General features: G+C 39.3%; 1 protein-coding gene across 9 annotated transcripts in view; it reads left to right on the top strand.

The window, feature by feature from the left end:
• Nucleotides 1-5,040: 5,040 nt before the first annotated feature.
• mycbp2 (MYC binding protein 2) overlaps nt 5,041-12,454 on the top strand; it is a 77,585-nt gene continuing 70,171 nt past the window's right edge. For 5 of the 9 annotated variants that reach the window (XM_036564482.1, XM_036564263.1, XM_036564337.1 and 2 more), the window contains exons 1-2: nt 5,041-5,759; nt 8,127-8,202. In XM_036564482.1, coding sequence (XP_036420375.1) covers nt 5,488-5,759; nt 8,127-8,202 — 348 coding nt within the window. In that variant the 5' untranslated portion in view covers nt 5,041-5,487. The remainder of the gene's footprint in view (nt 5,760-8,126; nt 8,203-12,454) is intronic. The other 4 variants (XM_036564748.1, XM_036564632.1, XM_036564415.1 and 1 more) reach the window with 1 other exon arrangement.

The raw sequence follows: 12,454 nt of genomic DNA, 5'->3' as shown, positions 1-12,454 counted from the left end.
TTTTTTTATGAGCAAGAATTAACACTACTGATCAAAAGTTTAGAATTTATAACAATACAAAAAACAATTTGGTTTCAGATAAATGTATAAAATGAATATTATTCCTCTGCAATTCCACAGCTTTCAAATAATTAGTAGGAAGCTAGAAAGATGCACAAACATGAAGAAAAGTTAGATGTATTCAGAATGATGAGTAGAGCTGTATTTGATTCTGAAATGACAGAGGAAGCTGTTTACCATCCAGAATTAGGTTTTAATAAACGGAACACCCAGAATGCTTCATATTTAAAACATGGTGATCAAATGTTGAGGAAGATAACTTGATTTAAAGAAATGATGGACATATAGTATAATGTAGTACAGTGCAGTACAGGATAGTATAGTATAGGATAGAATAGAATAATATAGTACAGTACTGTATAGTATTTAGTAATTTAGATTGTATAATAATCAAAACAACAAAAAAGTTACAAATATTTCCTTGAAATATTGAATAAAACATCTAGCAATACCTTTTTTATGTCTAGTAAAAAAAATCCACATTACATACATTATTGTAATATATAAAATATTGCAAATTATTCATTCAATAAGATTCAGAACTTTTGAATGGTGGTATAAAACACACCGTCATCAAAGCATTCTAAAACTGATGTCTTTTCCCTTCATGAGCATGGCTGTGTGAAGTCAGAGTGCTCTGTAATAGAAAGTTTTGCCTCTACTGGAATCTTTAAACTGTAAGTGATTGCACAAGTGCTACAAATCCCTCCATATTTCAAATACAAATCTTTAACACCTATATAACACAAACTTTTGCATGTTTTCTGTCAAAAATGTAGCTTTAATACATTCTTAGCATATTAAAACCCCATGTAATATTAACAGACCTCTAAAAATAAATAATTTGATCCTCACATTGGTGTAATGTTCCTTTTTATCTCATTCCCTTACAGCAGCCTTTAAATACCCTTTGTACCTGTGATATGCATGCAGTAAATCAGGAAAAGAAGACTAGAAATATGTTGCTCTTTACATTCATATATAACTTAATAAGATGTAAGATACTCAATAAGATAAGGTAATAAGATACTCAACAGTAATCTTTGCACATCACTATAAGGTATGAGGATGGATGGGTTTATGTTGGCTCATGGCAAATATGTGGTTTTGTAAGGAAAGTAAAAAGTTCCACGCCGACATTCCAAGATGTCGGGACTGGGAGGATCTCCAGGTGTTTAAAGAAAATATGAAGTCTACATACTCTTGTAGGGTGTGACAGTGGATTTAATTTACACCCCCTTTGACAGAACAAAGAGACAACAGCAAAACAAAAATACATGTGTGAGGTGAATGTGATTACTGTAGGACTTAAAAGTTCCCGAAACAAGGGATGGGCTGTTGGAGGGGTGCTATGGGGCCTGCAGAAATATTTTAGAAGTTGTGTCTCTATTTAGTGACTTTTCATTTTGTCAATTTATTAAATCTGCTTTGGCCATTTCTAAAACTAGGTGGTACGCAGTTAAAATTGTAGATATTCCTTATTGTTATTAAAATGAAATATGTGCCAACCTACCACAATTGATGGCCACACTAAACAATTTATCTATAATGTTATAAAACAGGCCCTTATCTCTTTTGTAAGTGCAGGTGGGGGCAGGGAGAGAGGGGGCGCAAGGTACTTGCTATGCACAAAAGGCGCCTTTGACCCAAAAATAGTTCAAGAACTGCTGACTTCAAAATTAGATCTGTTGATTCATCTTACACGTGGGGCATTCAGAGGCAAAATAGTCCCCAAAGAAGACTACTTTTTTTCAGATTTTCTACTATTTCAACTATTTCACATAATAACTGAAAAGATGTGTGTAGGTTTACTGGTGGTTTTGGAAAGTTAATAAAGTGTGTATATTTGTGTTGTAAACATTGTGACACCTGGTTCCTATCATCACCACTGTAAAGAAATCCGGTTCTGTAACTTTCTCTACAATGAACCATTTCACATCAAACCACTCTGAATTACTTTGTTTACTTCTTGGTGATTTAATTTTACAGATATTTTACAAATTCGTGGAGTTCCACTTTAAGTTGCTTCCCTTTAAACTTTTCTGACTGTATTTTGTTCACCACTCCCACCACCACTAGATGGTGCAATTAATGTAATTTACAGAGGAAAAGGTTATGTTACTGATTAATGTCAATACCTTATCTATATGATTCGTGATCCATCAAAAGAAAGAGCATAAAAAGCAAAAAAAACAAAAAAAACAAAAAAGCACACATTTACACTTATTTTTTCTTTAGTTAAGTCAGTAGAGCTTGGGCATAATTCCTCTGTTTCGGGTACTAGGGTAACAGACGGCCTCCGAGGTGCTGACTACGCTTGCTTATCAGCTCATTGTTCTTTTGGCTAATAAGCTAGTGAAGGTACATTGATGCAAATATAATGTCTATGTTTGCAACAATGCCTCATGTCATGAGTGACTATCAGATCTGACTGCGATTTTGAATGCACAGCCCTGACTGGATAATTGCATGTCTTTGCTCATACTCCACCGAACACATTTGTTCCCCTTGATTGAGCAGTAGTGAACTCTTGGCCAATGCAAAGTGGCTGTTTCTGCTTTACAGACCTCGACCATCATCGCTATGAAGAGGAGCTGAAGCTAATAGGGGTTAATTGCATATCCCTGAGCCTTCTGCAGCTGACACAATTACAAATGTTCTATGTCGTTTCAGTGAGTCAAGGACATGAGGAAAAAGCCATATTGATCAGCATTCTGTATACAGCTAAATAATGATTATTGGAAGTTTATCTTTAAAGGGCATACATCATATTACTTCAATTTTATGTAGTATGTACACATTGTATCAAACAAGTACCAAAATGCACTATTAAGCTTATACAGACCATGTATGAATCCTAAGCTGCAAAAACAAACTGTTCTGAATTCATTGTTTTCATGATGTCATGAAAATTAACATTCACATCTTCCTATGTATCCTACAGCAGTTTAGCTCTGCCATTCATGGTGAAATTATAAGAAGCATTTCAGTACCTGACTGCTTTGAAAGAGGTGCAATAAAGGCAGCTAATCAGAAAAGAACTGATGTATATATATATCAGTCTAAAAGGCACAGTAACAAAACCAGCTTGTTTAATGCTGTGTGAAAAAGAGAGGTTGGAACTGGTTATGTAAAAAATAATTACGACTGTTTTTTGGAACATAAAACCACATAAATATATGTGTGGCTACTCCAGAGCGTCCCATTCTATGGACAGTGCTTTTATATGGAGATTATAAGATATAAGCTCAATTGAAAGCCTTTGTCAGCAATTTACAGTACCTTGTAGTAGCAGAATTCACCAATTAAAACAGGTGTCTGGATACTTTTGGATATACACTGAACAAGCTACAGTACATCTCTTTGAAAAGCATACCTAGTCTTGGTCTTTCTCTTGCTGTTCCTGCAGCGATGCTCTAGTGTTGTTGCCATGGTTAGGCTTTTACTCAAACAATCTGGCCCAGTGGGACATGCTCTGATCCCTGTTCACTTGTGATGTTGCGCGGTCTTGTGCTTCATCCATTTTCTTGCTGTTTTTCTTGAGTGGAGCTCTCGAGTTGGAAGCTGCTAATCAAACAACAGTGTTTGTACTAAGATGAGATGTAGATTACTTTGATATTGCACCTATTTCCTTTGGTGCAGTTAAGCTAAATCTAAAGAGGCCTCACCCAAATAGACTGGGCTTGAAGAGCGCATTTGTACATTTACAGTATTAGCCTATATGTGTGCACATGTGAGGCCTAATTCAATTTTTATTTCTCCTGTGGTTATTGTGTGTTATTCCTGTGGTAACATCATTTCCCCATCCCCCACAGAACCACATCCAAGGGTGCACACATAGCTTGTGAATATCTACAAGAATTGTATACTTTTTTCACTTTTAAACATCATTAATGCTGGATTTTTGCTGCAACAGATTCACCTTAGAGATGATCTTCAGTCAAGACATTTCATTATTTTTATTGGTCATTGTTGCCATTGTGTCTGCTGCTCTTGCAATAAATGACCAGTAAAAACATGACATCTGAGAAACATTCAGAGCGGCACAGTAACTTCGAATTTCCCCCACCCAAATGGCTTGCTCAGACGATGGAAAGATAGGTGTCTTTGCTGTTCCGTTAAACAAACTATTTGTGCATCATGATAAATCCTTAAATTCTTCTTATGGGCCAGAGCAAGGGTGATGACTTTTATTCAGAACAAGAGCTCAGTTATATTTGGTCAGGACACTCCTGTAAAAGAAATTTTTAATCTCAGCTACATTTTTCCTTGTTAAATAAAGGCAATAACATTTGTCCATCCACAGATTCCCACAGAAACCAACCTCCACAGCAGGCTCTGACACTATTAAACTCTGCTTGGGAATGGATGCAGACTGAGGCAGAATGTTTTTAACTATAAAAATCAAATCATAGAGACATGCCTTTACTCATATTTTTGTTTGTTAAATAAAGCCCATAAACAATATTTTAACTCCATTTCCCATGTATGGTAACATATGGAATATTAATGTCCAAAATCTTGTGGCATGTTTTTAATGAAGGAAATTCACTAGTTCCCCCCCTCAGAGGTATCCTTTCTCTCTTAGCCCTGTGACAGTGCATAACAAAAAGTCAAGCATGCAATTGCTTAACAATTTAGAGTTTTCTAGAATACTTTCTGTGAATAATCTTGTACCACAGCTGGACCAGTCACTCCTAACTAAATAAAAATAGGCTAAAATGATCAATGCTAAAATAATCGATTTCAGCATGACGCTATCTTTTGCCTTTGTAGCCTATTCTTGCTTGAGTGAAAAGGGTTTAAGATTTACTCACTATGTGCCAGTTATGTTTTATTAGATGCAATGTTTTTAGAAATGAATGAATGAAGGAAGCTAAAGGGACGGTGTTCAACGTGCGTGTTTGTGCTGCAGTGAGCGGCGCTCCTACAGCGAGCCCATCACTACAGTTTCACTGGGATGGGAATGTATCCCGGCATGCTTGACAGAGAGACTCGAACGGGGAAGGATGATGAAGTTAAGATGGCAGCGCAGCTAGGGGAGCTGCCTGTCCGGGCGCAAGAAAAATACAAGGAACAAATGAAAACAACGGACGACAGCTCGCGTTTTTGAAAGACTTCTGCTTATACAGTTGAAAATGAATATTAGGTTTGGCCTAAAACATTGTTCTCATCGAGGCGAGGGTTAAATCGCTATCTCGAGAAAGCAGCTTATTTCGCAGTTGCAGCAGCGGCTAACGCGTATGCCGAGATCACTGCTGGGGTGAGTGGAGCTAGTGGATGTAGCTAGCGAACTGCTACTGGACGGTTTTTGTGTTTACGTCTCGGATATATGGGGAGTGCTGTGTGCTTTACGACGGCTGGAAGTACATATTGATCGCCAACTGGTGACATATTGGTGTGATATATGCATTGTTCTCCAAAACGATGATGTGTGCTGCTGCGGCAGCTGGAGCCGGCGGTGGGATTCTGTCCTCCTCATCCCCCTCCATGGGGCTGGGTGTCAGGGTCATATCTGGAGCTGGGAACGATTTCTCCTCTTTCGGAGCCGGTATGGGCTCGACTCCCACTCCAGGGGCTCAGCCGGACTGTCGGAGTCGATACCAGCTTCTCCTGTCAGGGCGAGCTTTGGCCGAGAAGTACAGGAGGATTTACACGACCGCTGTCAACGACAAAGAACAAGGCTTAAACCTTGGGAGGTGAGTTATGGCTCGTCAGGTTCATCTTGGAAAATGGACTGTCCCGCGTCTGGTTCTGTAAACAGTGGAAATAATTAGATTTGTTTAGCCAGCGTTACACATGTAACGTAACGTAACGTTAGCAAGCTAACGCTAAATGGCTAACGAGAAGCGAAAGCGAAGCCACTAGAGCAGTCAACACGAGCAAAGGTCTAGCCCACACCGCGCTAACGTTGGGGAGGTTAGCTAGCGGGCTGGCAAGCTAGCGTTAGCTAGCTAACTTCCTTAGCTACGAAAGGCTAACACTAGCTGCCCGGTTTTGTTTTGTTTTTCGTCATTATGCCGGTACAAAGAAAAGCCTGTTCTTTTCAACTCCCTTACGTTCACAGTTCATGTGCTGACACGTTAAGAAAATCAGGTTAACGTTACTGAAACCGTGCACAAGCTCGACAAGTCCAGCTAGTTGGCCGGGCTGTCTCGGCCCAACAACAGTTAATTGAATAAGCAGCTAGCAAGACGGTCATTCTGCAGGCGTTGCTCAGCCCATGCCATATCTTGTTTAAAGTATTATCTAAGCGTGTCAACGTTAGCCGAGGTAACACCCTTGTTTAAAGCCGGCAGTTACCGAAGCAACATTACCTTGATAGCTGGTTGGCTTGCGAGCTAATAACTGTTTAAGCTAGCAACATTTTGATGACAGCGTAGCAGACGCTCTTGCTGAACAAGCTAGCTCTATGTTGTTATCGCAAAAAAAAACCACATTTTAGCCCAGTGTCGTTTCTCTAGCTTTCTGTTCTTTTAATCGTTTTTTTTTATACTGGGGACACTGGATGCGTGGGCCTGGCTGTATGTCACTGGCTTGCATTTGGGTAGGTTCGTAGTGTATCAATCCGTCTCAGGCGTAAACTACAAGGAGGTTTCGGTTGAGTTAAAAATGGTAATTGAATGAATCGATGAAGCCTGGTGTATTTATTTGGGAAATCAATGCGCACAGGCCACATTCATTTTGTTAGCTTGCGCAGGATTGAGCGCGTTTGGTCTTACGTCACCCTGTTCACATCGGGAGAGCTGAAGCACCGGCGGCCTTTACAGCGCTTCTGCTGCAGGAGCTGCCACATCCGTTAGACCTGCCTGCACGTTTACTGTGACTTTAGGGGCAGTCTATAAACGCAAATATAGCATTAATAAAGCTATCCCAAACAGAACGTCATGTACAGCAGCAGTGTAAACAACGGTAGCTCATTTGCATTACCCAGATAAAAATGCGCTGTGTGTGCATCAGGATAAAACGCCGGGAGGATTTGTGTCCTTCCCTGCTCGATCAGTTGGAGTTTGCATGGTAAATCTCTCTGGCACAGAAGCTCTGGCCTGTAGAGCCAGGAATTCTAGTGGGGGTTGCCCTTGTGACAGCACCCAAACAAATTCACGTTGCTTGAGTCGTGCGTGTTACCAGGTTACTGTAGCACATTTAAAAGGCAGCGGGGACGAAAGGCACCAGACATGTTTGGGTGTGCAGATCAATACTTTGTGAATTCCGTTAGTTTTTTTCCTCATTTGTCAGTGAAGTGTACTATTTGTAATGTTGCCGACTGTTTACTCAGAGAGGATCTTTATTAAACCAAATATTACCAGGTGCAAAAGAAGAACCGGTAATTCAGCTTACCGCAGAATCCTTATTATGTCAACATTTCTAAATATTTGCAGAATTGCGCCATTTCAGTGTACATTTGGAGCCAGTTTCTGTTGTTTAAATATTAGATACTGAATTATTTAACCGTCACTGTGTACTCGTGTACATAAATATTAATGTACTTCCTATTCTCTAATTAGTTTTACATCTTCATCTTCAGCCCAGTCAATATAAACTAAATCACTTGGTCAAATGAAACGTGGTAAATATGTGTTGCAGTAAACATTTTCTTGTGCAGTGAATATTTATTACAACAAATGTTGATGACAGGATGGCCCTCTGTTCTCAAGCTTATGTTAAGGAGCTAAGTAAGATTACCCAAGTAAACAGTGTTTTGTTGCCTGACACAACATTTTTTGTTTGAAATACAGTATAAACATATGAACACGTTTCAAAAATGTTAGCCAGTGTACTAAGAACATTTACAACAACTACCCACCCACCACCCCCCCAAAAAAAAATCAAAACACTTTGCTGTCCTACTGGCCAGGACTTGAACTGTGTAAAACAATATGACAGATATTTATTAGTGTCTCTAATGTTTATAGTCTGATTCTAAGGATCAGTCAATCATGAACATTTAAACATGCGAATCTTGGGCTACACAAATTCATATTCTCCCTTGTTTTTCGTCCTTGAAATTGAAAAATAGACTGCATTCTGTCTTACGCTTTGCCATCTGTTTTTATTTGTTTCAGGGGCAAGAAAGCTTTGAGTAAGAAAAAACTGAAGAGACGGCAAAAGGTCAGATCAAAAGTCAAAACAAGAACAAAGGTAAGTTTTTTGTTTGGGATACTAAACTGTTTTCTTATGGGAAAATGTATATATTTTTTCACTATTGGTAGACTTACGTAGACGTACATGTCTCTCTGGTGATGCTGTTTAAATAAACCTTAATGTTTTGGTTTCTTTCACCTTAGTATGTCAAATTAGCATTTTACATACTAAATTATTTCCATTTTTCCCTGGAAATTGCGGAAAGATGTACTACATGCACTTCATATTTGTGTGAACTGTGAATCTCCATGTCTTTTTCTGAATTGTATATGAAAGCTTCTATGTTTTAGCCTTAACTGATTCAATGAAAGTCTTTCATTAAAATGACATACTAAATATTATAGAATAACTTTTGGGATATAAACCTTTTCACCTCTGGGTTTGAAGGTTAAAAGTGCAAACCTTTGGGTTTATGTCGTTTCTTCTTTGGGTGATGCCCACAAAAGTGACTTGCATACTGATAGCTCCCCTTGTGGAGAAAATTCAGACTGCTAAACATGCGTGCATGAGTGAGCTCCAAAGCCACGCCACCGTACTTGACATATTTAGAAAAAATTATTAGCATGATATTTTCTAGTAAAATAGCGTGATTATTGATTATATGGGCGCAGTCCCACTCTAAACAAGTACACATGGTCCTCTGCAGCGTTGACCTACTTTCTATTCTGGTTTAGTCTACATGCTTTTTTTAACATTAACTGTTTACATGATGATCTTTAATAAAACCATAAATTACATAATATGATACTGAGGACCCAGCTTCTTTTTTAAACTACTTCACTTGTCGTTATAATGAACGTGGCTGCTAACGTATATGTTCATGAGCTTCTCCTGGTGCAGATTTAGGGCAACTTGCATGCTAATAGCCCTCACTTTTGGAGAAACTTCAGACTGCAAGTGATTTCCAAAGCCATGTGCATGTGCTGCAGGTATTAAGAAACAAGACGTTTTCTGTCGTTACAGCGGCATTTTCTTAATTGAGCCACTGTGACACTTAAGCTGTACAGAAAATACTGCACATTTTACTCAGTAAATCGCATGCAGCAGAGACAGTGGGAGTTTACTGGTAGCCTCATCATAGGCCCCATTATAACTCGATGTTTTAACAGTAAAAGTGAAAAAAACATTATGTGCATATTTGCTTAATGTTATTACCTTTTTTTTCTATCCTGTTTCCTGGCTGTAAATGGGGATCAGAGCAACTTTATCTCCAGGGTTCCAAAGCACGTCAGCATTTATTTTTGGCTCCATGCACCCCAAGCTGAACTTAAAGTAAAATAAGTAGAAGTTGAAAAGCCGTGAGGTAAAGCTAGCATAACAGCGCGTAGCAGTGAGAACTAACAAGCAGCTTCTTAAACATCTATCTCTCTCTATCTCTCTCTCTCTCTCTCTCTCTCTCTCTATCTCTCTCTCTCTCTCTCTCTCTCTCTCTCTATCTATCTATCTCTCTCTCTCTCTCTCTCTCTCTCTCTCTCTCTCTCTCTCTCCCCCCTCTCCCTCTCTCTCTCTCTCCCTCTATCTATCTCTCTCTGTCTTTCAGACAGAGAAAATGACTATTGATGAGCGTACCTCTGCACTTATTAAAGCAGGGGTCGGCAATCCAAATGTTAAGAAGAGCTATTTTGTCCTTTCAACAAAAATTAAACCACCTTGGGAGCCACAACAGTTTCTGTCTATTTTACCATCTTGACTGTACATATGTCTCAGTAGTACTAGTATAGGCTAAAAATATAATATAAATGGAAATGCAGGGTCACTTTGCTCTGCTTTAAGCTTTAGCTCAGCTATAGCTGCTTTTCTTGCATCTCCAGCAGAAAACTTTTCCACAAAAGTAGAATAGTTTCTTGTAAAATGTCTCCCAACGTTTGACTTTTTCTGAGGCTGAAGTCAGCTTCTTGTTCGCTGGCTTCTTGTTTACATTTTTCCGATTCCCTCTTAAATGGTGCCTGAGGTGACAGAACTGCTTCACTTTTTAAGGTGGAATGGAAAAATTCTAACAAGAAGCTGGCGAATGAGAAGCTGACTTCAGCCTCATGACCTTCCAGTGTTTGACAGTTTCTCTTTGTAGATTAAATGTATCAGGAAACCAGCTGGAGTGCTTATAAACGCAAAGTCCACTCGTCACAAAATTATCGATGTTCGTCTTAAATCTCTCTCTTTGCCTTTTTTGTCAGCTACTAGTTAGGCCAGATTGTTGATGTTGCTATTGTGATCAGCAGTCTGCGCACCAACCTTCAGCGTTAAAGGGTGAATTAGCAGTTATACATTAACTCCAGCGTTTAAGACCATTTATCGTTAAAATGGTTAGAACGATCGGCAGAGCTTTATTTTACTGCAAAGAAGGATTATTTTATTTCACCTAAAAATCTAATTCTGTTGTGGAGCCGCAACAGGACAGTAAAAGAGCCAGATGTTGCTTACATCTTAAAGGAACAAGAACCTCAATTTCCTTATATGTTTACAAGCTGTTTAACGTTAGATTGGTCCCCTGTTGCTTTTCCAAAACTGTGGTTATCGCCTTTTACACATCGTCAACGTTACCAGTCCATCATTAATGATATCTGATTACATCACCCTTTCTCCCAGGCCTGCTGCCATCAGTCCTAACAGCGGAGACACTCTGCAGTTCAGCTGTAGTTGTCTGGGAAACCATGAAGTGTTCAGTTTTCATAAATTTACCACTCATCTGAACAATCCGGCTGCTTAAGCTCGATGGGAAACGCTTACAATGTTGCGCTAAAGAATAAAACGTTCAAGTACATATTATTTAATATTATTTCGTAGGGGGTGATGCTGCATTGTGATATTGCAATACGAAACTTTGACAATGTCTTGTGGAAAATGGACATTCTGTTAATCATGCAGTCTAATGCAGTTGCATTGTTCGAACACCAATTTTGCAAACAGTCAGCACCAATCAGCAAACTCACTCCTCCTGCCACCCAGCTCTAGTGTTGTTAGTAAGTTGTGCAACAACGTGTTTATTGTCAGCATTATTTTTCATTCGAATTTTGTTCAAAATATTATATTCAATATCGTGATTCTCAACGCGACGATTCTCAACATGACTATTATTGCCTTGTTAGTCATCACCGATATCCAGTTACATCGCACAGGTCTAATTGGCAGATGACAATTCTTGTGCAACCTTTGTTGGTTGTGTTATCAAAAAGACTTCAGTTGTTTTATTATGTTTTAATTAGTCTGCTCGAGCTGAGCAGATGCCAGTAAACACTTGCACACATGGAAGAAATTTGGGCAGTGACTGGGTCACGATTGGCTGTTGCTGGGCGACCCGTGTTGCACATCTCCACAGCAACAGCTTTCTCCATCTCCTGCTCTGAACACCTATAGTGTGCCAGTCAGCAGGGTTTTACATCTGTGCGGAGAGAGTCTCTCAGCACAAGTGTAACAGATCTTGTACTAGATGTTTTTTTTCCCGATTGTGTGTGTGGAGCATAATTCTTGCCTGTGTTTGGATGTCCCTTTTCCGGCACTTTTATTTTCCCAAAGGGAATAAGAATGGCTCACGGGAAGGGGCAAAGGAGATTAACGTGATTGTAGCAGAAAGCGGGCATTTGCAGCAGTAATTCTCCGCTCTGAAAACCCGCTGGCTTTCTGCTTCTCTCATTGCTTCCCTTCTCTCATGTCACTCCCTGTCTTTATCCGTCCCTCTGTCACTTCTATGGCGTGCTTTGTTTGCTCCCAAACAGACATGGGTGGAGTCCTTCACAGAGGGAGGGTTTGTTTTGAAGACAGAAGATGCTGTTTAAATAACTTGAACACTACAGTGTGTAACTGCTCCCTCTATCAGATGCAATGACATTCTTCCTGACAGAAAATGTTTGGTTTGACCTATTTTGCATGGGGATTTTTTGACAGCCTTTTGAAAGCAGCATGTACCACTTGTATTGCTCACTTATTTCTTTTTGAAAAGATTTCCCCAAAAAGTTCTGCAACATTTTGCTGCATTGTACATTTACTGAAGTCTTGTGTGAAGGCAAATGAAGTAGTTAATGTCTCTGCCTCAGCAGAGTTGGTTCGCAGAGAAAGGTTGACTTGAGTTGGTTTCATTTTAGTTTAGTTTTCAAACTCTGCATTTTGCTTCTGAACAGCTGTAATGCATGCTGATTAGTTTCACTTTCCCTTCTCAAAGATGTGAGTGACAGAATTAATAAAGTATTTCAGGAAAAACTGGGATGCTGGAGTGTGGTTTGGCTTTTAGGGGACACTGGGGCAAATGTAGCTT

This window comes from Colossoma macropomum, unplaced genomic scaffold (genome assembly GCF_904425465.1).
Source record: "Colossoma macropomum unplaced genomic scaffold, Colossoma_macropomum, whole genome shotgun sequence".
Taxonomy (NCBI): domain Eukaryota; kingdom Metazoa; phylum Chordata; class Actinopteri; order Characiformes; family Serrasalmidae; genus Colossoma; species Colossoma macropomum.
The sequence above is the reverse complement of the archived record's forward strand: the minus strand, read 5'-3'. Positions and strand labels throughout refer to the sequence as shown.